This window comes from Panthera pardus, unplaced genomic scaffold (assembly GCF_024362965.1).
Source record: "Panthera pardus isolate Hobbes unplaced genomic scaffold, ASM2436296v1 HiC_scaffold_12, whole genome shotgun sequence".
In the NCBI taxonomy this organism is placed as follows: Eukaryota; Metazoa; Chordata; class Mammalia; order Carnivora; family Felidae; genus Panthera; species Panthera pardus.
In genome coordinates, this window is record NW_026526677.1 from 48,237,249 (window position 1) to 48,265,039 (window position 27,791).

Below are 27,791 nucleotides of genomic sequence, written 5' to 3' on the forward strand. Positions count from 1 at the left end.
GGCGTCAGGAGGCGGCAGTCGGCCAGGCGGGAGCAAAGGCCACCTCACCTCACCGAGCCTCTAGGAGCCCGCCAGGCGAGGCTTCTCCTGCCTCCTCTCCGGCTCGGCCCCCTCCTGGGGCGTCACCCTCTCAGATGGCCTCCGGGGCTCGAACGTCAAAGATCCTCAAGCTGAGCGGCACGCCGCAGCCGGAACAGGAGCGGAGGGCTGGGGTCAGTGACTGCGCACTGTTTCCAAAAACGCTCTGGGGGCGGGGCTTCTGCGTCACTGAGGTGCGACCCGGTCGCAGGCCCGGCCCGCGTCGCTGCCGCTGTGGGCCTGAGCTGCGGGCTGAGGTGGAGCTGCTGCCGCCGGTAGCGCGTTGCCTTGAGCCAGGGGTGAGCTGCATCGTGCTGTCCTTTCTCCGTTTCCCTTCCTTGTTGCCCCAAGACCCCGGGGCTGGGAGAAGAAACACCGGCCGGTCCTCCACTGTCAAGCCGGGCTTCAGTGGGGCGACAGGCCCGGCCCCGCCATCCTTCTAGGCCTCGGTTTAGGGCGCAGGGCTGGTTTGGGAGGCCCTTCTGCGGACGCTGCGTACCCAACCCGGCAGTTTCCAGTGGCCAGAGGTGCAGATGGTTGTCCAGTGGGAGGGGTGGTTCTGGACAACTAGGAGAGGGTTTGTCCTTCTCGAGCCGGCCGGAAACTGCTTTTGAATATTGCCGCCGGCGCAGTCAAGTGGGCCAGCGGAAATAGCTGTTGGTTAAACGTGCAGGTGCGCTTGAGGAGGGGCCGAGGCAGCTAGGATGGCCAGAGGGTGGTGGGTGCGTTTAGTAAACACACCGGTGCTGCAGAAACCTTGTGTGCCCCTGCCGCATTGGGCACCTCAGGTTAGAAACCCTTGCCTGGGGCGATAGTTCAGAAAAGGCCAAGTCGATCTGCTTAGCCGGCCTTCTATTGCTAAATTAGCTTACACTGTCCATCTTCCCAAAAGGCTTGCCTTGTCGAACCAGCTACCTTGACCCCGTCTGAGACAAAAAGTTTCCTTTCTAATAACTGTAATAACTACTCCTGGAAAGAAAGCCTTCTGTGTTAGCTTTTGCAGTGACTTCTGTTATTTGTATCGTGGTTACAAATGTGGATTTACTGCTATTATTCAAATTTATCCCTAGCCCCTTTATTAAATATCAGTGTACATTCATATTCCGACCCTGTCCTAGTTCATGCTGCCAAATGATTTATTTAGTTCTTTCCTCTGGCGTATTTATAAAGCTGCCTTAACACTTCCTATGGTTTGTAAGTCTTAGATCTTCTGCATAAAGTTATTTTTCACCTCTCTTCCGCCCATTTTTTGCTATAAGATGAGCTCCATCCATTCAGAATTTCATGCGGGGTATGGGGTGCCATGGATCAACGATCCTAAATCAGTAACCTGTGTATTGAAGTCACTCCTAAGAAGTGATGCTTTCTGAATTCAGAACTCAAAAGAAGTATGGGTTTTTCTCCTTTCCTTTGATTCTGACTGCAGTTTCTTTATTTTTCTTGTTTTTTATTTTTTATTTTTATTTTTTAACTTGTATTTATTTTTTGAGACACAAAGAGCATGAGCGGAGGAAGGACAGAGAGAGAGGGAGACACAGAATCCGAAACAGGCTCCAGGCTCTGAGCGGGAGCACAGAGCCCAATGCGGGGCTAAAACTCAGGAACTGTGAGATCATGACCTGGGCCGAAGTCAGACTTTAACTGATTGAGCTACCCCTGCCTGACTGCAGTTTCTAAATAGTTTCCTCTAGAATATGATTGTATGTCTCCAAAATGTGCTGTCCTTTGGTGTAAGTGAACTTTATATTTAATGTGTGTAGCCTGATCCTTCTTAGTTCATGTCTAAACGCTTCACAGACTTCCCTTCCCTTCTCCCAAAAAGGCAGGGAAAGCCCAGAGAGAATGCTTACAAGTCTAGTTAGTGTATTTTTCCAAATATGAAATGTATTTAGTAAACACAACAGTGCTATCAAAAATCCAGTCTTAATCTCAAGTACTCTCTTTTTGTAGTTTTTCTTTCTATATATATTTTTTTCTAATTAAGATCTTTGAGCCCAGAACAAGCATTCCAGCTTCTATAGTAACTAGTATAATTGTTTCCTTATGTATCCATCATAGCTACTGTTAATTTCTTATCTTGCAGAACAGCTGATATCTGCTTATAGATGTAGAGTTTGAGTAAGCGGTGAGTAACAAAGTAAATAGTGTCTTTAGGGATCTAGTTTTTAGAACTTAGTTTTTATCACTGATCTTAAAGCTGACTTAATGAAAGTAGTTGATGATTATTATTTTTGTAAGTAAGGAAGTTGATACAAAAATTCATGGAGAATAGGCTTCAGAGAGGTTTTCTAAATACTACAGTACTTGTCAACTAGTCATTTTACTGTACTTTCAGGCTTTTAAACTTTGCTTTAATCCTTTTATTAATGGATATAGTTTAAATGTTCATGGAGGTTTTCCTTTGTTTTGGTTTTTGTTTTGCCAGGTGCACATGATGTGATTTTTATATCTTTGTAATGCATATTTGAACTACAACAATTCGTTTGTTAGAAAAAGAAGTGATCAAGTGTATGTTACCACCCACTAGAGAATGTGGCATTTTTGGAATCCTTGATATTCTTATGAGTTTCAAAATAACATTTGTTCTTTATTTAGAAAATCCTTGAAATGTTTTTTTGAAAGCACATTACAGGCATACCTTGGAGATATTGCAGGTTCAGTAACAGACCACCATAGTAAAGCAAATATTGCAGTAAAGTGAGTCAAGTGAATGTTTTGGTTTCCCAGTGCATATAAAAGTTATGTTTACACTATACTGTAGTCTATTAAGTGTGAAACAGTATTATGCCTAAAAAAACAATATACATACCTTAATTTTAAAAAATACTTTATTTTGGGAGTGAAGTTTGCTTCATCAATTTACTCTTTCATGAGTGATTTCTTTCTGGCATGTAGTGTTATTTGGTAGCATTTTACGCACAGTGGAACTTCTTTCAAAATTGGAGTCAATTTTCAAATTTACTTTCAAATTGACTTCTCAAATCCTTCCTGCTTTACCAACTAAATTTATATAATATTCTAAATCCTTTGTTTTCATTTAAGCAATCTTCACAACATCTTCACCAGAGATGGATTTTATCTCAAGAAACCAATGTCTTTGCTCATCCATAAGAAGCAACTCCTCATCCTTTAAAGTTTTATCATGAGATTGCAGTGATTCAGTCATATCTTCAGGCTCCACTTCTAATTTTCATTCTCTTGCTCTTTCTACCACATCTGCAGTTCTTTCCTCCACTGAAGTCTTGAACCCCTCAAAGTCATCCGTGAGAGTTGGAATCAACTTCTTAAAAATTTCTGTTCATATTGATATTTTCATCTCTTGTCATGAATCATGAATGTTCTTAATGGCATCTAGAATGGTGAATCATTTCCAGAAGATTTTCAGTTGGCTTTGCCCAAATCCATCAGAGGAATCACTCTGTGATAGCTATAGCCTTACAAAATGTTAACTAATTAGACTTGAAATTACCCCTTGATCCATGGGCTGCAGAATGGATGTTGTGTTAGCAGACATGAAAACAACATTAATCTCATTGTACATCTCTAACAGTGCTCTTGGGTGACCAGGTGCATTGTCAGTGAGCAGTAATAATTTGAAAGTAATCCTTTTTTTCTGAGCAGTATGTCTCAACTGTGGGCTTAAAATATTCGGTAAGCCATGTTGTAAACAGATGTGCTATTATCCAGGCTTGAGCACACGCAGAGTAGATTTAGCATAATTCTTAGGGGCCCTGGGTTAATCCGAACGGTAAATGAGCATTGGCTTCAGTGTAAAGTCACCAGCTGCATTAGCCCCTAAAAAGAGAGTCAGCCTGTCCTTTGAAGCTTTGAAGCCAGGTTTTGACTTCTCCTTTCTATCCATGAAAAAATCCTAATGACGTCTTCTCCCAATAGAAGACTGTTTCATCTACATTGAAGATCTGTTGTTTAGGGGCACCTGGGTGGCTCAGTCAGTTGAGCATCCAACTCTTGATTTCAGCTCAGGTCATGATCCCAGGGTCATGGGATTGAGCCCTGCATCGGGCTCCATGCTGAGTATGGAGCCTGCTTAGGATTCTCCCCACCCCCCTCCTCAATCTCCCTCTCTTCGTCTCTCCCTCTCTCCCCCTCTACCCCCTCCCTCCCTCTTCCCCCCCACTCCCTCCCCTCCTCTCCCCAGCTGATGTTCGCTCTTTCTAAAATAAAACAATTAAAGAAAAAAAAAAGAAAAAATCTGTTGTTTAGTGTAGCCACCTTCATTATTAATCTTAGCTAGATCTTCTGGACAACTCACTGCAACTTCTATATAAGCATTTGCTGCTTTACCTTACACTTTTATGTTACAGAGATGGCTTCTTTCCTTAAACCTCATGAACCAACCTCTGCTAGCTTCAAACTTTCTTCTGCAGCTTCCTCACCACATTCAGCCTTCACAGAATTGAAGTGAGTTAGATCCGTGCTCTGGATTAGGTTTTGGCTTAAGAGAACGGTGTGCCTGGTTTGGTCCTCTATCCAGACCACTAAAACTTTCTCTATATCTGCAATATGGCTTTAAAAAAAATTTTTTTTTTAATGTTTATTTATTTTTGAGACAGAGACAGAGCATGAGCAGGGGAGGAGCAGAGAGAGAGGGAGACACAGAGTCCGAGGCAGGCTCCAGGCTCTGAGCTGTCAGCACAGAACCCGATGCGGGGCTTGAACTTATAAGCTGTGAGATCATGACCTGAGCCGAAGTTGGATGCTTAACCGACTGAGCCACCCAGGTGCCCCTCTGCAATATGGCTTTTTAATTTTCTTATTGTTTGTGTTTTCACTGGAATAGCACTTTTTAACTTCTTTCAAGAACTTTTCTTTTGCATTCACAATTTGGCTAACTGGTGCAAGCAGCCTAGCTTTTGGACCATTTCAGCTTTCAACATGCCTTCCTTACTAAGCTAATCAGTTCTCACTTTTGACTTAAAGTGAGAGATGTGTGACTCTTCCTTTCACTTAAACACTTTGAGGCCATTGTAGGGTTAGTAATTGGCCTAATTTCAATATTGTTGTGTCTCAGGGACTAGGGAAGCTTTTGGAGAAGGAAAGAGATAGGAACTGCTTGTCAATGGAGCAGTCTGAATATACACAACATTTATCAGTTAAGTTTGCTATCTCATATGGGTGCAGTTCATAGCACCCCAAAACAATTACAATAGTAGCATCAAAGATCACTGATCACAGATTACCATAACAAATATAATAAGAAGAAAGTTTGAAAAATTGCAAGAATTACTAAAATGTTACATGAAAAAATGAAGTCAGCAAATGCTATTGGAAACATGGCACCCATAGACTTGCTCCATGCAGGGTTACCACAAACCTTCAACTTGGGAAAGAAAAAAAAGAGGCAATATTTGTGAAGCACAATAAAGGTGTATACAATAAAAATAAAACAAGGTGTGCCTTTATTATCCTGCTAGAAAGGCAGGTGGCATTAAATTATAGATGGCATAATAGTATGAGAACTGATAGTTCCTTAAGAACTTAAAAAAAAATATTTTTTTAATGTTTATTTTTGAGAGAAAGACAGAGAATGAGCGGGGGAAGGGCAGAGAGATAGAGGGAAACAGAATTTGAAGCAGGCTCCAGGCTCTGAGTGGTCAGAACAGAGCCCGAAGCAGGGCTTGAACTCATGAACCATGAGATCATGACCTGAGCCAAAATCAGACACTCAACCGACTGAGCCACCCAGGCGCCCCTCTTTAAGAACATTTGATGGGAGATTTATCTTGTACTGAGTTCTATGCCAGTGGTTTGTACAAATTATGTTCCTATGCTATACTACTGTGCCCTGTCTAGAGGGAATTATTTGCTACTATCAAATAATGAATATTTTTCAATTCATGTACACATTAAATTAGTGATGAATTTTTACAATTTTTTTTTCATGTATTTTAAAAATTTCAACTTCTTTCCAAGTTATTACTAGATGAATGAACAAGTTAGGAGTCAAAAGAATACTAAGTGAACAATAATTTTTAAAAGATCTGTCAACAATATTTACTGTATCTGTTCATAAACATTTATTGTATGCTTATGTATCTACCAGAAGAGAGAACACAGCCTCTATCCTCAGGAAGCTCACAGAGGGGGATGGTCAAATGACCTAACTGATGATGTGTGCTATTTTATAAAAGAATGTGCAGAGTCACCGAAGAGGGACACTGAAAAACCTATGGCGGGTGACTCGAGGATGGCCACAACAGACTGTTTTTGTGAATATCTGTCCTTGGTTTTGGTTTTATAATGCATATAGATCACAGAATCATATTTATGTTAGTGATGGACATTAATATTTATCATTATTATCCTTATTTTATGGTATTCAAAATGAACTGTAAATTCTAGGCCCTATCCACTGAACCAGGGTGAGAATCACTGCCCAGACTCTCTTAGTATCTAGTGTTGCCTTTTAATCAGAGGAGTTAGTGAGGCACCTGGATGGCTCAGTTGGTTAAGCATCCAACTTCAGCTCAGATCATGATCTCACAGCTCATGAGTTTGAGCCCCAAGTGGAGCTCAGTGCTGACAGCTCAGAGCCTGGAGCCTGCTTCAGATTCTGTGTCTCCCTCTCTCTCTGGCCCTCCCCCGCTGGTTAGTTTTCTCTCTCTCTCTCATTCTCTCTCTCTCTCTCTCAGAAATAAACATTAAAAAAATTAATCAGAGGAGTTAGTGATTAGGTTTTCCAGATACCAAGTGCAATTACAGGATAACAAGTTAATATGCTGCATCAAATTAAAAACCTTATTCAGAGTTAGGGCATCAGATCAAAACTATTCAGAAACAAAAGGGACCATTTTCTAACTCAATAAATAAGTGACTAAAGCTTCTTTTTAAATATCTGGTTGGTGGGCACATTGGTTAAATTATCATTAAATGTTTTATACTAAATATTAAGATCGTGTATTTCAAAAGTTTAATTTTTTCTTTGTTAAGTAATATAGGTGTAATTTAAAGTTTTCAGTCCAGTTGGTTAGAATTTTTTATTGCATTTTGATTGGATTGGTACAGGAAAGCTAGAGGGAATTTAAGCTTCACTTTAGGAATGAAATATTAGGTTAGGAGTCACCTACTCTATTTCTCACCCAAGCAAACATCTTCTCTAAAACACTCATTAGATGAACTTCTAATCTTTATTTAAACACTTCCACACTTCCAATGAAAACAAGCTCGCATACATTACAAGACAGCCCTTAATACTTCTGGATAATTGTGGATGATAGAAATTTCTTATTTGACCTGAAGTTTGCCTAATTCACACTTATAGGCCAGTATTTTCACTGTAATTATATAAAATAAATCTTACTCTTGTACATGAAATCTCTTTAAATGTTTGAACAAACCTATTGGTTGTTACTGAATTATGCTTATCTAGAATAAATCACTTTGTTTCCTTTGCTAAATCCATAACATCTTGTATACTGTCTCAGGTATGTTCAAATGATTAATGCCCTTTAAAAATGTGTGCTTAGAGCTGATTACAGAACTACAATGTGGTGGACCCATTACAGAGAACAATAGGACTAGGGTCTTGCTTTGGACATCTGCTTCTAGCAAGAGTTTGGGATTATCTTAATATCCTTTTTGTCCTTATTTACTGTTGGCTTATTTTGACTGAAACCCTCAGACTTTTTATATTTTTTTAACTGCTTTTAAGCACATCTTAGCTTTGTGTTTTTGTGCAATTGGATTTTCAAAAAATATTAAGGATTTAACTTTGTCATATTTGACATAATTTATTCCATTTCAGAAAATCATTATCTATTTCAGTCTTAATCCTAGTCTTCAGTGGACATTATTCATTCATACCAATTTTAGCCATCCGCAGGTTGGACAGGCATGCAGGCTTGTCTTCAGGTCGTCTCTTGATACCAGTCTCCTTTGTGATACCAGCCCAGCTCTTGATACCAGTCTCCCTCTCCCTCTGCCTCTGCTTTAGTCACTCTAGCCTTTTTTTTATTGACTCAAACGTACAATGTTCCTTCCTCCATTACACACTTTCTATAACTTCTGCCTGGAATGGCCTTTCCTTTCCATTGCTCTATCCCTCTTCTCAAATCAAATGTTGTTTGTGCATGACTTCCCTGACACAATACTACATCAAGCCTCCCTTTTATAGGCTTTTGTAGCACCCTGTACTTGTTTGGCTTAGTTCTTCTCATTTTATAATTATGTATTTATTGGTGTGATTGTTGTCTCTTCCCCACCGTATCAAATGCTCCATCATGGCAAGAAACATGTTTCTTTCACTCACTGTTGTATCTCCATGGCCTTAAAAAGACCGTGGTAACACAGTGGCTTCCTAACACCTGTTTACAACCATTGGCTCCTAATGATATTTCACATGTTTGAATTAGAACAGGAAAAATAAGGACAGTAGTGCACATGTATATATGTAGTGTACATCAGTGTGAAGTTACTGCCTTCTTGGGAAGGACTTTTATTTACTTAGTTATTTAAATTTTTTTTAACGTTTTTATTTATTATTGAGAAACAGAGGATGAGCATGGGAGGGGCAGAGAGAGGAGGAGACACAGAATCCGAAGCAGGCTCCAGGCTCTGAGCTGTCAGCACAGAGCCCGACGCGGGGCTCAAATTCGTAAATGGCGAGATCATGACCTGAGCCAAAGTCGACGCTTAACCAACTGAGCCACCTAGGCGCCCCTGTTCTTCTAACTTTATATTACAAAACAAACAAACAAACAAAACAACCCTGTAAGCTATGTGACTTTGTTACTTTAACCTCTCTTTACTTGTTTCCATAACTATTCTATTTCTTCATCTATAAAATGGTTATTATGGGAATTTGAATGACTGAAGTCCTTTTTTTTCTTTTTAAGTTTATTTATTTTGAGAGAGAGAGAAGGGGAACCAGCGGGGGAGGGGCACAGGGAGAGGGGGACAGAGGATCTGAAGCAGGCTCTTTGCTGTGAGCAAGCAAAGAGCCAGATGTGGGGCTTAAACTCACAAACTGTGAGATCATGACCCGAGTCGAAGTCAGGAGCCACCCAGGTCCCCCTGACTGAATTCCTGAATATATGTAGAGTGCTCAGAAGATTGTGTTACACAATGCAAGTGATCAAAAGTATTAGCTGCTTTTACTATTAGTAGTAGTAGTATTTGTGTTGAATAGGGATTTTCATATTAAGTGACAGAATAAGTCAGCATAGACAGAAATACTAAAACTTTATTTTCTGTTTCAACCATATTCTCAATACTTGATATTCTGATTAATCATTATTTACCAAAGAAAAAAACTTTGCAGAATAAACATATTCAACTCTTCTTTAGCCACAATTCACAGAATTACATATTTCAAGACTTTAGAGTAATTATTAAATGTTTTGTGATTACAGGGGTGCCTGGGTGGCCCAGTCGGTTGGGTGTCCAACTTCGGCTCAGGTCATGATCTCACGGTTTATGGGTTCGAGCCCCGCGTCAGGCTCTGTGCTGACAGCTCAGAGCCTGAGGCCTGCTTCGGATTCTGCGTCTCCCTCTCTCTCGGACCCTCCCTCGCTTGCACTTGGTCTCTGTCTATCTCTCTCAAAAATAAATAAACATTAAAAAAAATGTTATAAATGTTTTGTGATTACATTTTTAAGTCATTTCAATAACTTATTGATATATACTGCTAGTAGATTATTAAAGGAGTGATCCAGCCTTTCAACTAAAATATCACCTTCATACTTAGAAAACAAGTTATATAAACTTTAAGTTTAAAACACCTGGTAGGCACCTGCATGGCTCAGTTGGTTGAGCATCTGACTTGAGCTCAGGTTATGATCTCATGGTTCTTGAGTTCGAGCCCCATGTTGGGCTCTGTGCAGACAGCTCATAGCCTGGAGCCTGCTTTGGATTCTGTGTCTTCCTCTCTCTGCCCATCCCCTGCTTGTGCTCTCTCTCTCTCAAAAATAAATTTAAAAAAAAATTTTTTTTAAACATTAAAACACCTGGAGAAGTTAGATAGCAAAAGTGCTATCTTTTCTAAGCAGAAAATGTGAGGTGGTTAAATTATCTAATATTTGAATTTTCTTAGGCTTTCAAACCAAAAAAAGTGTTTAATTTGCATATATTTTATAATTAAAAATTAAGTTGCACGTTTACAAATAAAGTATTTCAACAAATGTTATTTGGCTGATATAATTGTATCATGATTATGTATCTTGGTATATCAGTGATTAAAAATATGAGTACTAGAAAGTGAAATAAGAGAAGGATAAATATATGATTTCACTCACATGTGGAATTTAAGAAACAAAACAGATGAACATTGGGGAAGGGAAGGAAAAATAAGATAAAAACAGAGAGGGAAGCAAACTATAAGAAATTCTTAAATACAGAGAACTGAAGGTTGCTGGAGGGGAGCTGGGTAGGGGGATGAGCTAAATATGTGATGGGCATTGAGGAGGGCAGTTATTGGGATGAGCATTGGTTGTTATACGTAAGTGATGAATCACTAAATTCTACTCCTGAAACTGTTATTACACTATATGTTAACCTGGATTTAAATAAAATTTAAAAAAATAACTATGTTAGTATTTTACACTTATGTGCTGAGCACTGGTGATGTATGGAAGTGTTGAATCACTATTTTGTACACCTGAAACTAATATTACACTGTATGTTAACTAGAATTTACATAAAAACTTAAAAAAATATATGAGCACTAGAATCTGAAAAACATGAGTTCAAAGTTCACTTTGGTCACTTACCATTTAATTTTAGATAAGTTACTTAGCTCTACTTCCTTATCTGTAAAAATAAGAATATAATAATGCCTCGCCCTTAAGGTTGTTGTAAGAAATAAATGAGGTAATATATGGGAAGCTCTTAGGTAAGAGTCTGACATGTGGTAAGTAGTCAGTAAATGTCCTTTGAAAATTATGCGTATAAACAAGCTTCCTATTATATACAAGCACTTAAATGCCTCTGTGTGTGTGTGTGTAATGTTTTTTTTTTTTTAATTTTATTGTTTATTTACTTATTTTGAGAGAGAGAGAGCACAGTCATGCACTCCCATCAGTCAGGGCTCAATCTCACAAATCATGAGATCATGACCTGAGCCAAAATCAAGAGTTGGAAACTTAACCAACTGAGCCACTCAGTTGTGATGGTTTTTGAGTTGCCAAAATTATAGGAATTAGAAGTTCACCACCCTACCAGTAACATAAGTGAATCCTGTTTTTTCATTTAGTTATATGATCTTAAAAATAAAAACATAAATCTTTACTTTAAAAATATTATTGTTTAAATAAATTCCACCTTAGACTTGTTTAAGTTTACTGAACCCTCACTTAAAGGTATTCCTAGTTTTTCTTATTTTCTTGAAGGGATGGGTATATTGCTGTTTTTATAGTATATATGAAAGTAACTTTTATATATATTTGACAGATAACTATGTGAAGCAACACTGTTTCTGGATTTCAAAAGACATCATTTCATCATGGGACAGCAAATTTCGGATCAGACACAGTTGGTTCTTAGCAAGTTACCAGAAAAAGTAGCAAAACATGTCATATTGGTTCGAGAAAGTGGCTCCTTAACTTATGAAGAATTTCTTGGGAGAGTAGCTGAACTTAATGATATGTAAGGCTTGCTCTTTTTCATTTTATTTTTCCTCCCTGATGTATGCCCCATATGCCATGACTGAGAAGTAACCAGAAATATTGATTGGTAAGACTGAATGTTTTCAGCTGCAGCAGTTAGCAAATATTTATTGAGTGCCTACTACAAGATTTTCTATGTGGCTATTTTAAAATATGTAACAGGAACAAAAGAGACCAAAGGAACTTAAAACTGGATTTTGAACATAGGCTTATAAATCAATTCTTGTTTGAAAGACCTAAAGGTTTACATAAACAGAAGAGAGTAAGAATAAGCCAATTAGTCACTCTAGAGAAAGGTTCCTAGGATAGTCAAAGGGCAGTCAGGTTTCTATACATCAGCCAATTCATCTGGTTAATAAATAAATAAATCTGTGTTCACTGAGCATTATTTTTGCCATAGAAATACATAATAGTAATAATTCATTTGTCACCACTGAAGGACAAGGTATTTCGTTTGTTAATATTTTCTAATTAGCTAACATTTTTAAATCTCTTTAACTCTTGAATAGATTTCTGAGATGGAATTTAAATTTCTCTGCCTTTTTAAAGAGCACATCTAATAGAACTTTGCCTTTTTTGTGTGAATTTATTCTTTAAAAAAATTTTTTTTAATGTTTTTTTATTTTTGAGAGAAAGCGAGAGAGACAGTGCAAGCAGGGGAGGAGCAGAGAGAGAGTGAGACACAGAATCCCAAGCAGACTCCAGGCTCTGAACTGCCAACACGGAGCCCAATGCAGGGCTAGAACTCACGAACTGTGAGATCATGACCTGAGCCAAAGTCAGATGCTTAACCAACAAGCCACCCAGGCGCCCAGAGTTTATTCTTTATTGTATCAATTTTTATACTGATCTGTGTAGAAGCTATTAAAATACAGAGTCTACTGTTATCCAGTCATGAAGAATAAAGAATGTCTTAAACATTAAAGTTATCTTAGAAGATAACATCTTTTTGAAACATTGGATTTCATTCATTTAATAAAAAAAAAATTCTGTATAGATATATGGATGGATCCTATATGAATATACATATAAATGCATAGAAAATGAACTGTAAGTATGTATACAATGTTTCTGGGGAATTGCTGGAAAAGGGGGGCAGTGAAGGGAGATTGTACATTTTACTGGGTATATTTACATATTGTCTGATCTTTTATAATAAAAATATAGTCATAAAATTTTAGCCTTTTTCTTTTTTCCTTTTTCCTTTTTTAGATTATACAGATGGTAGTATTTGAGGCATTACTTCTGGGACTGTATTTTTAAGGAGTAAAAATAGATTAAATTTAATAGAATAATGAATGGAATGCTTTTTTTTTTTTTTTTTAACTTTTTGACAGCAAGAGCATCGGGGAGGGGGGGGAAGGAAGGGAGGGAGAGAGGGAGAATTCCAAGCGGGCTCCACGCCCAGTACAGAGCCCAACGTGAGGCTCAATCTCACAACCATGAGATCATGACCTGAGCTGAAACCAAGAGTCGAATGCTTAATTGACTGAGTCATCGAGGTGCCTGAGTGGAATGCTTTTTGGTGTTTATTGTTTTGACTCTTATGAAGAGTAATCATTGACATCTGCCATCCCTTTAGAGTCTCGGAATTTATATACATAAGCCATCTGTTCTATAAAATTTTACTTTTTGGTCTAAAGATACCAGATAAAATATGTCTTGTGAAAGCATCCACAGCTAAGCTTATTGTGTAATATAGAGGTGATAGTAAAGAATATCTTCCTTTTATTTACTTAGCACAGGATGTTCTGACTGGATTTGGTTCCTAAAACTAATTTATATGGGTCAGAGTTGGGCATTTCACAAGTGCAATGCTGTGTGAGAATTATAAAGTTAAACCTATACAAAAAGCGTGGCTTAATAGCTAGAAAACAGCTGAGAACTGGCACAGATGAATTTCACTAGCAGACTTTGTTACCTAGAGCTAGTTGCTTTATTTTTGGTGGCTTCTATTTACCTCTACATCCTTTGGTTCTGAGTATGATATCCCCACTGGTGCTCAGAGAGAAATGTGACTAATGATAATACTTAGTGTATCTTTGATCTGATATAATTTGGCATTAATGGGAAGATACTGAATTATCCTCTAAAGGTGTTATATTTTTATGTTAGAATCCTGTGGCCCTCAAAATTACTCTGCTAAAGGAAGATAGCAAAGCTGTATTTAAGGTGTCTCAAATCGTTTGCTTGATCCAGTCCCAAATTTAAAAAAAAATTTTTTTTTTTTTTCAAAGAGCTGTGTGTTGCTTAAATTAGGGCTCAACCAAGAGCAAGATTTTTTTCTCACACTTTATACATCTGAGGCAGTAGTCAAAATGCAGGTGGCTCATTCAGTTAAGCATCCAACTCTTGGTTTTGGCTCAGGTCATGACCTCACAGTTCATGAGATAGAGCCCTGCATTCTGCTCCACGCTGACAGCATGGAGCCTGCTTGGGATTCATATTCTCTCTCTCTCTCTTCTCTCTCTCTCTCTCTCTCTCTCTCTCTCTCTCTCTCCCAAAATACATAAATAAACATAAGGAAAAATAATGTGGCTAAATGAAACCAGCTAAACTTTTTCTTTAAGTACCTGATTTCTTAGATGTGTTTTTTTCTAGACATCTTTGTTAGACATTAAAAAACCATTGAGATATGACATAAAAAGATCTATTATTCTGTCAGCGATGCTGTTGACGTTAAAAACTTAGTTGTATGTTTATAATCAAAACATTCTCTGTCCCTGTGTTTTAAGAATCTAATTATTACAATCATTATTGTTACTTGTCTCTGTATTTTCTTCAGATTTTCTTCTGTTTTAAAGGGTTTCTTGAATCTGGTTTCATAGCTCCATTATTTTATAAGACTTTTCATAAAATTAACAAATGTGTTTGTCTCTTTTCAGAACTGCTAAAATGGTTTCTGGCCAGGGAAAACATCTTGTTTTTGAGGTACTCCCTCGGTCTGATTCCTCTGCCTTATGGAAAATGGTTGTACGGGTGATCTGTACCAAGGTGAGGACAACAGAGACTTCAAGCTCTGAACTTAAATTCTTTTGGTGGTTAGAGCCACGCTTAATCATGTAATACAGTATAGTAGAATTACATATTAATAACTTGCTAATTTTTTTTGGTTAAAATTACAAGGTTTTATTTTAAGGCAACTCATTTTCATCAAAGCAGTTTGCAATTTTTTTATTTTTTTTTAAATTTTCTAGTTCTCTTTGCTGAGGCATAATAGAAACCTTGTCATTTTTTTAACTTTTTTTTAAATTTAAATTTTATTAACATACAGTGCAGTATTGGTTTCAGGAATAGAGTTTAGTGATTCATGACTTACATACGACCCCCAGTGCTCATCACAACAAGTGCCCTCCTTAAACTTTTTTTTTTTTAAGATTTATTTATTTTTGAGAGGGAAGGAGAGAGAGAGAGAGAGAGAGAGAAAAGAGAGAGGAGGGGCAGAGAGAGAGGGAGACACAGAATCTGAATTAGACTCCAGGCTCTGGGTTGTCAGCAGAGTCTAACGCGGGGCTTGAACTCACAAACCATGAGATCATGACCTGAGCCGAAGCCGGATGCTCAACCGACTGAGCCACCCAGGCACTCCTCATATTTCTTAATCTTAAGCGACTGAAACACAATTGTGCTATAACCTTTGTATTTACAAAAAGACCTTGTCTTGACTGTTACTACCATGATTATCCTCAAATAACATTTAATTCATTATAAAAGCTAATCTAAATGATGTTTAAATGAAATATTTTATGGAAATAATATTAGAAAAATTAATGGGTTAATTAAAATTATGGACTACAATGGCTATTAAGAAACTTCATGAGGGGCACCTGGGGGCTCAGTCAGTTAAGTATCTGACTATTGGTTTTGGCTCAGGTCATGATCTCACAGTTTGTAAGTTCTGGCCCTGCCTCAGGCTCTGTGCTGTCAGTACAGAGCCGTCTTGGGATTCTCTTTCTCTCCCTCTCTCTCTCTGGCCCTCCCCTGCTTGTACTCTCGGTCTTTCTCTGTCTCTTTCAAAATAAATAAATAAACTTTAAAAAAGGAACTTCATGAATTGTATTGTTTTTATCCATCCGAGCCTGCTTGGGATTCTCTTTCTTTTCATCTGCCCCCCTCTGTCTCTCTCAAAATAAATAAACTTTAAAATAATAATAATAAAAGAATGTAAGCGAGGGTGGGGAGAGGTACAATCTGTAGGCCACTGGTTCCACTTTATACTAAATGAGTTTTTTTGCCAAAACAAAATAGCCTTCTGGGAAGAATTCAACCACTTTTTCTTAGGATTTACTTTAGTGTAATTTTCTTTCTTTAGTTTGGAAGTTTTAGTGTAAAATAGAACTTAAGATATTCAAGAAAGCAGTTGGTTGTTTCAGTTATAGTAGAATGTCATGTGGTTGTTGGATTCAAATAAATCTTTTAGTTAAGAAATTCGTTAAGAAGTTAAAAAGAATTGTCAATACTGGTCTCTGAAATTCATTTTTTAGGTCTGGGAAAGTCATCTGACATCATCAACTCTAAACAGGGTGATGCCTACAGGGTTATTTTGAGTATCAAATGAGATACATGTGTGCAAGTACTTTGACTTCCATAAATGTAGGAGACATGACATTTATTATTCATTTGCTCAGACATTCTTTTTCTCTCTTGTTAGGTAGTTTGCAAACCTTGAAAAATTTTACTTCCTAGGATGTTTGACTAAATATCTGTTCCCCCCTCTTTTGGGAAAAATGATTAGAGAAGGGGGATGGATTGAATAGGTGATGAGGATTAAGGAGGGCACTTGCTGTGATGAGTACCAGGTGATGTATGTAAGTGATGAATCACTAAATTCTACACCTGAAACTAATATTACACTGCATGTTAACTAACTGGAATTTAAATAAAAACTTGAAAAAAAAATTGGTCAAAGAAATTATGAACTTTTTTTTTCATTTTCTTTGTATTTGTAGATTAACAAAAGCACTGGCATTGTGGAAGCATCACGGATCATGAATTTGTACCAGTTTATTCAGCTTTATAAAGACATCACAAGTCAAGCATCAGGAGTATTGGCAATGAGCTCCACCTCTGAAGACCCTGATGAAAACTCATCATCTGTAACATCGTGTCAGGCTAGTCTTTGGATGGGAAGGTATACAGTGCATAAGTACCATGTTTCTCTTCTTTTCCAATATGCAAGCTGCTGAAATCTCAGTAATATTTGCTGGTGCTCTTTGTGATATCTTAAATCACATTACTTCTTATCTCAGCTGATCAGTTTTTGGATGTCTGTGCTTCAGGACATTGTTAAGTGCCAAATTATAGAAAAATTAAAGTGACTCACACCAGGTAATGCTTCTATCAACCCAGTTTCCATGAATGCACTCTCCACTCTATATGCTTGCATTTAATGACAAAGGATATTAATATCTCTCTTATAACAGGAAGAAATGAAGTCAGCCAGAGTTTTCTTTGATGGAATTTGTTTACTCAGGCCTAATATATTATTGTTCTATTTAAACTTTCTTTTCCTTCTCTATAATGCTTTTTGCATGTGAACACTCCCACCTGTTGCCATTTGACAACCATGACCATAATTTAAATTTGTAAATGCCTCATTGGAAAAAGTCTTTGGTGGATCCAGACATGTTGACATCCTGTCTTATTGTCATACTGAATAGACAGTGAAAATCTGTATTGACAGTGTCTTTTACCTTAAATTAAGAGTATGTTTAGCAAGAATTTCTCTTTTATTGGTTCTTTTACAGTTGCATTTTCTGGTCTATTCTTAACCAACTGGTTTCCAAATACTATATTGTAGTAAAATTTTTATTTCCTTTTATCATTTGTTGTTTATAGGATTGTTTGGTTTTCTAGGTTTGGGCTGTACAAATATTACTGAAATGCCAAGTGAATTTTAGAGCATGACTGGCAATGTTTAGGCTTTTCTTTTCTGTATTTTGTTGTTGCTGTTGTTTTAATGTTTATTCATTTTGGGAGAGACAGACACAAAATGAGTGAGCAGGGAAGAGGCAAAGACAAGGGGAGAGAGAGAATCCCAAGCAGGTTCTGAGCTGGCAGGAGCCTGACACGGGGCTCAATCCCATGAACTGTGAGATCATGACCTGAGCTGAAATAGTCAGATACTTAACTGACTGAGCCACCCAGGCATCCCAACAAGGTCCATAATTTAAAGAGCTTTGTATCCTACATGGCAAATAAATCTTCTATCGGTCGAATTCATTTATGTAAATGTGATATAATTGAAAGGACCTAATATGGGGGGCCCTGTATGGCCCAGTCCAACCTTGACTCAGGTCACGATCTTCCGGTTCATGAGTTTGAGCCCTACCCCCACATAGGGCTCTGAGCTGACAGCGTGGAACCTGGAGACTGCTTCAGATTCTGTGTCTCCCTCTCTCTATGCCCCTCCCCCCCTCGTGCACAAGCGCGCGCACGCGCGCTCTCTCTCTCTCAAAAATAAACATTAAAAAAAAATTTAAAAACAAAAGGGCCTATTATTTTCAGAAAGACCTGAGTATTTCCAGTTTTAGTTTATGTATTCTTTTTGATCATCACAGTGTTCATCTATTATCCAGTCTTTCTTTATGAAATTTGTCCCTCTTAGTACTTCTTCCCTAATGTTTGCTGTCCCTAAAAGTGATGTTAATTTAGTCTTATTTTGCCTGAGTCATGTTTTGCTTCATGCTGAGGGCACACAGATGCTGATAATGCGTTCTAAGGCACTGGAGACAAAGTTTAAAGCACAATGACAGCAGAGAATATTGTTGCTCTAGCTCCGTTTTCACACTGCAGGGTGAAGCAGCTGACTGACGAGGAGGAGTGTTGTATCTGTATGGATGGTCGAGCTGACCTCATCCTGCCTTGTGCTCACAGCTTTTGTCAGAAGTGCATTGATAAATGGTAAGTTATCTGCTGCCTTCAAGGGATGGGCACAGATCAAATGGAAAAGTACATGAATAAACTTCAAAGGATACAATAATAGTGTAGTTAAGTGTAAAAGATTTTGTTCTTTAGTACTTTGGATTGTATAACATGCTTCCTCTTCTGGTTAAAAACATTTTTATACTTTAACTTTATGAAATGTGGCAGTGTATCTTAATTTTGGCATTTTACTTTTGCTGTAAGATTTGTGCCTGACTTGAGTCTAGAATCACAAGCTTCCCTTTTTCTTCATTTTTGTCCTCATTTCTGTATTTTGCCTCTATATATGATTAAAAGGAATAATATGAATCCTTGAATATTAGATTATTGGACCTGGAGAGAACTTTAGAGATCAGCTAGTCAAGCACGTTATTTTACAAAATAAAAATCAAGCATTTAGGTGACTTTATAACTGACATACAATAAACTACATATATTTAAAGTACAGTTTGGTGTTTTGACATATATACACCCATAAAAAATGTCATCACAATGAACAAATTTATCCTCCCCAAATCACCCCAAAAGTTATTTTGTGCCCCACTGTAAAGTCTCTTTCCCAACACTTCCAGTCCCCAGACAACCACTAATCTGCTTTTAGTCATTATAAAATAATTTGGATTTTCTAGAATCTTTTTAAATGAAATTATATAACATGCACTCTTTTTTTCTTCATTCAATAGAATTATTTTCAGATTTATCCATGTTATAGCATGCTATCAGTAGTCCCCCCCCCCCCCAACTTTTTTTCTGAGTAGTGTTCATTGTATGGTATACCACAGTTTACTTATCTATTCACCCATTATGGACATTGGATTGCTTCCAATTTTTAGGTATTGCAAATGAAGCTGCTATATGTATTTGTAGACAAGTCTTTTTATGGACATGTATTTTGGGTGTCTCTTGGTTAAATACCTAGAAGTAGAATAGCTAGATCATATGGTGGGTATATGTTTAACCTTTTAAAGAAACTGCCTCCTGTTTCCCAAAAGTGGTTGTACCATTTTGCACTGCCACCAGCAGTGTATGACAATTCTAGTTGCTCCACAACATTGCCAGTACTTAGTATGGTCAGTTTTGTTTTTGTTTTTGTTTTTCGTTTTTTTGTTTTTTTAATTCCAGTGTTGTTAACATCAGTGTTATGTTAGTTTCAGCTGTATAATATAGTGATTCAGCAGTTCCATATATTAGTGCTCATCAAAAGAAGTGTATTTTTAATCCCCTTCACCTGTTTTACCCATCCCCCTACTCTCCTCCCCTCTGGTAAGTATGGTCAGTCCTTTTATTTTAGCCATTCTAACAGATGTGTAGTGGTATCTCATTGCAGTTTTAGTTTGCGTTTCCCTACTGATTGATGATGGTGAGCATCTTTTTATATGTTAATTTACCACCTGTCTGTCTTTGGTGAAGTGCCCACACACATCTTTTGCCTATTTCTTTATTGGGTTGTTTTGGTATTAAGTTTTAGAGTTCTTTCTATATTATGAATACATATCAGATATTTGACTTGAAAATATTTTCTCCCACTTTGTGATTTGCCTTTTCATTCTCTTAAGAATGTCTTTGATAGAGTAGAAGTTTTTAATTTTGATGAGGTCCAATTATCAGTTTGTTATTTAAGCATAGTGATTTTAGTGTCATATCTAAGAAATCTGTCTAACCTAAAGTGACAAGGATTTTCCTCTGTTCTTTTGGAAGCTCTATAATTTTAGGTTTTACATTTATATCTATGATCCGTTTTGAGTTAATTTTTTTGTATATGATGTGAGGTATTGATCAAAATTCTTTTCTTGCCTATGGCTATCTAGTTGCTTCAGCACATTTTACTGAAAAGACTATCTTTCCTTCACTAATTGCCCCTTCACCTTTATTGTAAATCATTTGTTTAAATACACATGGGTCTATTTCTGGATTCTCTTCTGTTCCATTGATCTGTTTATTTCATAACAATACCACACTACCTTGATTAATGTAGCTTTGAGTCTTAAAATCAGGGAATGTTAGTCCTCCAACTTTGTTCTTCTTTGTCAAAGTTGTTTTGCCTATTCTAGTTCTTTTGCATTTCAAAATGAGTTTTAGAGTCAACTGTCAATTTCTTCAAAACAGCTATAAGGATTTTGGTTAAAATTGCATTAAATAAATAGACTGATTTGGCAAGTGTTGACTTCTTAACAACATTAAGTCTTCTAGTCCACAATCACAGTGTATTTCTCCATTTATTCAGCTCTTTCACTTGTCTCATCAATTTTTATAGTTTTCAGTATTATAAATCTTTGATAGATTTATCTCTAATTATTTTGTATTTTAGGCTATTTTAAGAGTATTTTTTATTTCAATTTCTGATCATTTGTTGCTAGTATATAAAACTGCAATAGATTTTTGTGTATTAATCCTTTATCCTACAACCTTACTAAACCCATTTATTAGTTCTGATAGCTTTTTTGTAGATTCCATAGAACGTTCTTGAGTGTCTGAACATCGTTTTTCAAAGATATTTTTTCTGGGTATAGAATTCTAGACTAATACTATTTTTTCTTTCAGGACTTTAATGATGTTGCTCTCGCTCCACCCTCATTTTTCTTGCATTGTTTCCTATGAGAAATATGCTATCATTCTTATCTTTTTTTCCTCTGTAGATAATATGCCTTTTTTTCCTCTGGCTGCTTTTAAGGGTTTTTTTTTTTTATCATTGATTTGAGAAGTTTGATTATGATATGCCTTCTAGTAGTTTTCTTCACGTTCCTTGTGCTTAGTGTTCACTGAATTCCTTGGATTTGTAGGTTTATTGCATCATCAATTTTGGAAAATTTTCAGCCATTATTTTCTTAAATATATTTTTGTTCTCACTCTTCTCCTAGGACTCAAGTTACACATATATTAGACCACTTAAAGTTGTCCCACAGCTCACTGTTGCTCTTTTCCTTTTAAAAATCATTTTCTCTATGTTTTCATTTTGGAGAGTTAACATTGCTAGATCTTTTCAAATTTGTCAATCTTTTTTTTTGGCAATGTCTAATTTGTCAGTAATCCCATCCAGTGTATTTTTTATTGCAGACATTATAGTTTTCATGTCAAGAAGTTTGAGTTTTTAAAATATCTTCCATATCTTGGGGCGCCTGGGTGGCACAGTCAGTTGAGCGTCCAACTTTGGCTCAGGTCATGATCTCACTCTCCGTGATGTCGGGCCCCACATCGGGTTCTGTGCTGACAGCTCAGAATTCTGGGTCTCCCTCTCTCTTTCCGCACCACCCCCCCCCCCCACCTTGCTCATGCTCTGTCTCTCTCTCTGTCAAAAATAAATAAACATTAAAAAAATGTTTTTAATATCTTCTATATCTCTACTTCAAATGTTTGGTCTTTCCTCTAGTGTTTTTAATACATAGAATATGATTGTTATAACCATTAATTTTCTTTCCCTGCTAATTCTAACATCTGTGTCTGCTCTGGATTGGTTTTGATTGATTTTTCCTCTTCATTTGGGCTTGTATTTTTCTGCTTCTTTTTATGCCTGGTAGTTCTTGACTGGGTGCCAGACACTGTGATTTTTACCTTTTTGGGTACTGGATATTTTTGTATTCCTATAAATATCCTTGAGCTTTGTTCTGGAATATAGTTACTTAGAACAGTTTGATCCTTTTGGGTCTTGCTTTTATGATTTGTTAGGCAGGACCAGAGCAGTGTTTAGTTGAGAGCTAATTATGTCCCACTAATGAGGCCTTCAGGGGACCCTTCAGAGTACTCTGCTCAATGCTCCATGAGTTACGAGGTTTTCCAGTCTGTCTGGTGAAAGCAGGCAATATCCCAGGCCCTGTGTGAGTTTTGGGTAGTGTTCCTTCACATTCTTTTGGGTGATTCCTGAGCCTCACATGCACACACTGATCATAACTCTGCTGAATATATCCTAAGGAGACCTTCAGTAGATTCCAGAATTCTCCCTTTGTGTAACTTTCTGCAGTTAAGTACTTCAGTACTCTGCCCTGTGAACTCTAGCTGCCTTGGCCTCCCAAGAGTCTCAGCTGTGTCTCTTCAACTCAGAGAGTCTGCCAGGCTCCATCTGGGTTTCTCCTGCTTGCTCTACAGCCTGAAGGCTCTCAAGACAATAAGCTGGGGCAATTATAGGGCTCACCTTCTTTGCTTCTCATCCCCAGGGATTATTGTCCTGTGTTATCTGATGATGTCCAGTGTTGAAAGCCTTGTTTCATGTATTTTTCCAGTGTTTTCATTGTTTTAAGTGGGAAGATAAATCTGGTCCCTATTGGCCAGAAACAGAAGTTGACTCTTAAAATTGAGACTTTTGTGCACAGAAGAGAACACATTATTATCTTATAAAATATCTCTGAGGAACCAGAAATGAATCTGAATAATATATGCCAGCTCTAGCTTTCACATAGTTTTTGGAACAGATTTCTAAATTTTTGCACAAAAGCCAAAGAGCAATTGATATAATTTAATTACTTTGGTCTCAGATTTCACTGAGAAATGAGGAGAAAAACATTTTCCCTGCATGACATGTTTCTGGCTCAAATGTGGTATTTTTGAAATTTCCAAAATAATATTTGTCAAGGCAGAAAAATCCCTGTGGAAAACATAATCTCATTTAAGTGATCATATATGTTTTTTCCCTGTCAGAAAAATTATTCTACATGTAAGTTTCATCTTGTGTTTTAAACCTTGAATGCTTCCATCCCCCTAACTGTATCTTTTACAGTTTGTAGCTGTAAAAGATAGGGGAAAACTTAAATGTCCTTCTGTGGGAGATGAGTTAAGTGAATTATGGCCTGTCCACACAGTGTATGTTTAAAAAGAACAGACAGCTCTAACATGTACTAACACATAATGGCCTATAAGATATATTGACAAGTAAAAAAAAAAAAAAAAAAAAAGATATATTGACAAGTAAAAAAAGCAGTAATGTATATATACACACAAGCTTAATCATGTGTAGTCTATCTCTAGAAGAATATATAAGAAACTGGTAACAGTAGTTGCCCCTGAGGATAAGAATTAAAGATTGGAGTGGGAAGGAGAGATTTATTTTTTACTGTATACTTTTATGCTGTTTACTTTTTTTTTAAACCATGTACATGGATTACTTTTCAAACACACCTATTTTTTTTTTAAAGAATTAAAAACAAACTGTTCTTTATTTGACTTCTCTGATAGGAGTGATCGACACAGGAATTGCCCTATTTGTCGCCTACAGATGACTGGAGCAAATGAATCTTGGGTGGTGTCAGATGCACCCACTGAAGATGATATGGCTAACTATATTCTTAACATGGCTGATGAGGCAGGCCAGCCCCTTATACCATGACCTTGGGGTGAAGGTCTTCTGTTGCTATTACAAGCTGCAAACACTTTGGTCATGGGGGAAGAATGCAGGGATATTGTGGCACAGACGCAGAGATATCAATTTTCCCTACCCTCTTATTTTCGCTGTTCTGACAGTTTGTCCCATTTCTTTTGATAAACTTGCTATGTCTTCCATTTATAGTAAACTAAAATTTGCTACTGTTTTAGACCATATTTTTCTATTATTTATCTGTTCTAATATATATTAGAACTAATTGCTCTTGAATCCTTTGCTGAAGTAACAGCAACATTTCCAGAGACTTCTGAAACACTATTTTTCAGGGCAGGAGTATTCTGGGATCTATTTAGTTAGGTTTAAAATAAACTTTGAATGTTAAAAAGTGTAGCCATCTGAGAGAAAATTTGAAGTGACTGAAAATGTAGAGTATATCAAAGTGCAGGTTACTACTTTAGTCTTTCTGCTGGAATCTAAGGAGTGTGTATGCCCCCTTGTGGTTAATTATTGCTCCTTTAATAATTTTTACTTGAAACGATCCACAATTATTTCATAACTGTAGCAATGTGTTTTGGAACTACATGTTTTTTACTTAAAAGTCTTTTTTTTTTTCCATGCTGTGTAATTTGGGTGAGGACTATAAAGCTGGGCGTGACTTCGCCTTGTAAATGGATTTCTGCTGGGGAATCTTCTTGGCTGATCTGGAAATGCTTTCCCATAGTTGGAAAACTGTTCTAAATAGCTTTTGATAATGCTCTTGCATCTTGGAGTTTCAGAAGGAAATTTTTCTTCTTCACAGATCCTGAATTTTGTATTTCCAAATTATGGTAAATCATTCAATATTGGTTCATGGTGCCTTTATTTTCTTAACTTGAAGGCATCTTTCTGAAGTCTCAAAGTCTTTAAATTTCTTATGTCATTAAGTGAGAAGAACATAGGGTACAGCCTTTTAAACGTGTACCATGAACACCTCTGAAAATCAGGAGATAATTTGGCTTTCTACTGTTTCACTGTACTTCCTTTGAAATACTCAGAGAGTATAGTCATAATGGAATTATGATTTTTAGTGACACTTCATTTTTCAAAAATTTTGCTTATAAAGTAAACTTTTTGTTTTATGTTAAGCATTAACATATTAGCATATAATAAAACTAGAACCTGATGTCTCCTTTAAAAGATACATTAACATTCCATGTAACTTTTTTGACTTATTATGCATAATTGCAAATATTACTATTTTCCAAAATACCAAAGTACACAATTTAAGTTGCTGCTTAATGATGGCAGAATTTTTGGATTTTGGGATTTTTTAAACTATTTTTTAAAGTTTATTTATTTACTTTGAGAGAGAGAGCAAGCAGGGGAGGGGCAGAGAGACAGAGAGAGAGAGAAAATCCCAAACAGGCTCTGTGCTGTCAGTACAGAGCCTGACACAGGCCCAAACCCACAAACTGCGAGATCATGACCTGAGCCAAGATCAAGAGTCAGACACTTAACCAACTGAACCACCTGGGTGCCCCTGGATATCAGGATTTTAATAGGCATGCAAATTAAATAATTCATTTCCCTCCCAAAAATGTCTGACCAAAGAGCTTGATTTTACCCCCAAAATATTGATAACTAATTGGTTGACATTCATGATGGAGACAGCCCAGAACCAAATAGCTAAACACCACTGTGGAGCACGAGGGGCTCTATCATATCCACCTGGCAATGTGCTTGATGGTTTGTGTGACCTTGAGAAAGTCCCTGCTGTTGGTTTGTAGGTTCCTATGTTAGAAACTGAGATGTTATCTGTGCTTTTTACACTTTATTTTAGCAGTAGAACTTTTTTTTCCCCCCAGGTAAAATCTTACTCAGAACCCCTACACATACATGCTATATACCCACACACACTACCCCTCTATATAAAAGTCATATTTTATTAATATAAATTTCCTTATATAACTATATACCACAATAAATATTATAAAGTCAACCAATAAAAACATGTATTAATGCATTGGTGGTATCCAGGATATTCGAATTTATTTAGTAATGTAGTTGTATGATGGGAGTTATTTTTTAAATGAATTTTTTTTAATGTTTGTTTATTTTTGAGGGAGAGAGAGACAATGCGAGCAGGGGAGGGGCAGAGAGAGAGGGAGACACAGAATCTGAAGCAGGCTCCAGGCTTTGAGCTGTCAGCACAGAACCTGACGTGGGGCTCAAACTCACAAACCACGAGATCATGACCTGAGCCAAAATCAGACACTTAACCGACTGAGCCACCCAGGACCCCCCCGCCCCCACCAAAAATTTTTTAATTCAAGTCAGATTTGTAGAACCCTGAATCTCCTCCCCAAAGTCTTAGTATCCCATGGGACAGATTTTGAAAACCTTGGGATAGATGATCTCTGAGATCTTTTCCAGCTCTAAGATTTTAAATTGTCCTTTTGGATTAGACTTGCTGAGTCTAACTCAGATTGCCTAATTGAAGAATGTTTCTGAAAATGAATAAAGTTGCTTTACATGTTTTTGGAACTTTCCAGGTATAGCCAATGATCTTATCCCCCAGAATCCTTCACCTTTCAAGGAATTATTTAACAGTAAGCCCAACGACCTGATATTGCCCAAACCTTTTTACTTTCCAATATGAGCTCCAAGACACTAACTGATCTACTGTGAAGTAGAAAGTTCTTAGTTTTTGTTAGTCTTATTAAATCAATGAGCACAGGTTTTTGCCTACTGCATTAACTGGGTGATAATTCTTTAGATGTGAATGTTAGGTAGGTTCTACTATTATAACTAATCATAAAAGTTGTAAATTTGTTTCATGGATAAAATGTACACTTTTTGTATTCTGTACAGCTTTGTCTTTTTTAAATATGAAGTACTTAAATGCACTTACTATGATAGGAAATAAATGTGTGCCTTCTAGGATTTGTGAAATGTTTTCATGAACTCTAAGGAATTTGTTTTAGAAGTTAAAATGTTTTCCCTATCCTAACTCAGTAACAAAGAGTTTACTCATATTGTGATGCTGTAGAACTTTAGTTTGAGAAAATGTATTTGACTACGTACTGAATTTAGAAGTTGAGAATAATAGTATCTGCTTTATTCTTAGGACAAACTGATATATTGTGCAATAAATAATCTTTAGCAAGTAAATTTTAGCTAAGTGAAGAGACTCTTTTCTTACGTAGTTTCACATTCTTCTATACTAAATGTTTATATTCCTTAGAGGACTATTTTGTATTGTGCTCTGGGGAGTTGTGATGTTTGCGTCCTATGTTTTAAAATTCATTTCAAATTGAACTCAACTTCCTTATACCTAATCTATATCTGGGTAATAAGGCTGCTTGAAATTATCTTTTGTTTCTGTGATTAACAGTGGAAAGTTGGATTCATTAAAAGGCAGTCCAAAGAATTTGCATTTTTAACTGTTTTTTTTTTTTTTTTCTTTCTTAAGTCAAGCTTACTTTGTCTATTGAGGAATAAGAAAACTGCTTGGAGATTAGGGAAGTCAGCTGATCACTCCCATTTATGATGGGCAGCACGATGACAATATAATATACATATCAGACAACAGATTTTCATTTGTTCTCATGTCTTATTTACCCTGTTGGACAGGAAAAAGATAAAATACTCCACCCTACAGTGGTTTTTTGTGGTTCTTGTAAAATCATTTCCAAAGTTAAAGAGTATAATTAGAAAAGCATGTTAGAATCTTAGTGCTGAGAAGAGGAAAGCCATTTATAAGAAGGAATGGCAGTTTATATTTCAATTTACTGATGTACAACATCCTGGAGAAGTACACATTTTGGTACCAAAAGACATAAGCCTCCTCAGAGATACATTTTGATAATCTTGCAACTGTT

General features: G+C 36.8%; 1 protein-coding gene across 2 annotated transcripts; it reads left to right on the top strand.

Moving 5' to 3' along the window:
* Positions 1-100: 100 nt before the first annotated feature.
* Positions 101-27,340, top strand: RNF141 (ring finger protein 141). Of its 2 annotated transcripts, none has more exons than XM_019456314.2 (6): positions 101-212; positions 11,485-11,679; positions 14,585-14,693; positions 16,649-16,830; positions 18,495-18,602; positions 23,787-27,340. In XM_019456314.2, the coding sequence occupies exons 2-6, from the start codon at positions 11,537-11,539 to the stop codon at positions 23,935-23,937; spliced, it is 693 nt and encodes a 230-aa protein (XP_019311859.1). In that variant the 5' UTR covers positions 101-212; positions 11,485-11,536; the 3' UTR covers positions 23,938-27,340. The 2 variants fall into 2 exon arrangements, with proteins under 2 accessions (XP_019311859.1, XP_019311858.1); XM_019456313.2 differs by lacking the exon at positions 101-212 and adding an exon at positions 263-377.
* The last annotated feature ends 451 nt before the right edge of the window (positions 27,341-27,791 follow it).

Coding starts and splice junctions, on each gene's coding strand:
- RNF141 (XM_019456314.2), top strand. CDS start 11,537: ATGGGACAGCAAATTTCGGATCAGACACAGTTGGTTCTTAGCAAGTTA. Junction 11,680..14,584: donor GTAGCTGAACTTAATGATAT/GTAAGGCTTGCT, acceptor GTCTCTTTTCAG/AACTGCTAAAATGGTTTCTG. Junction 14,694..16,648: donor TACGGGTGATCTGTACCAAG/GTGAGGACAACA, acceptor TTGTATTTGTAG/ATTAACAAAAGCACTGGCAT.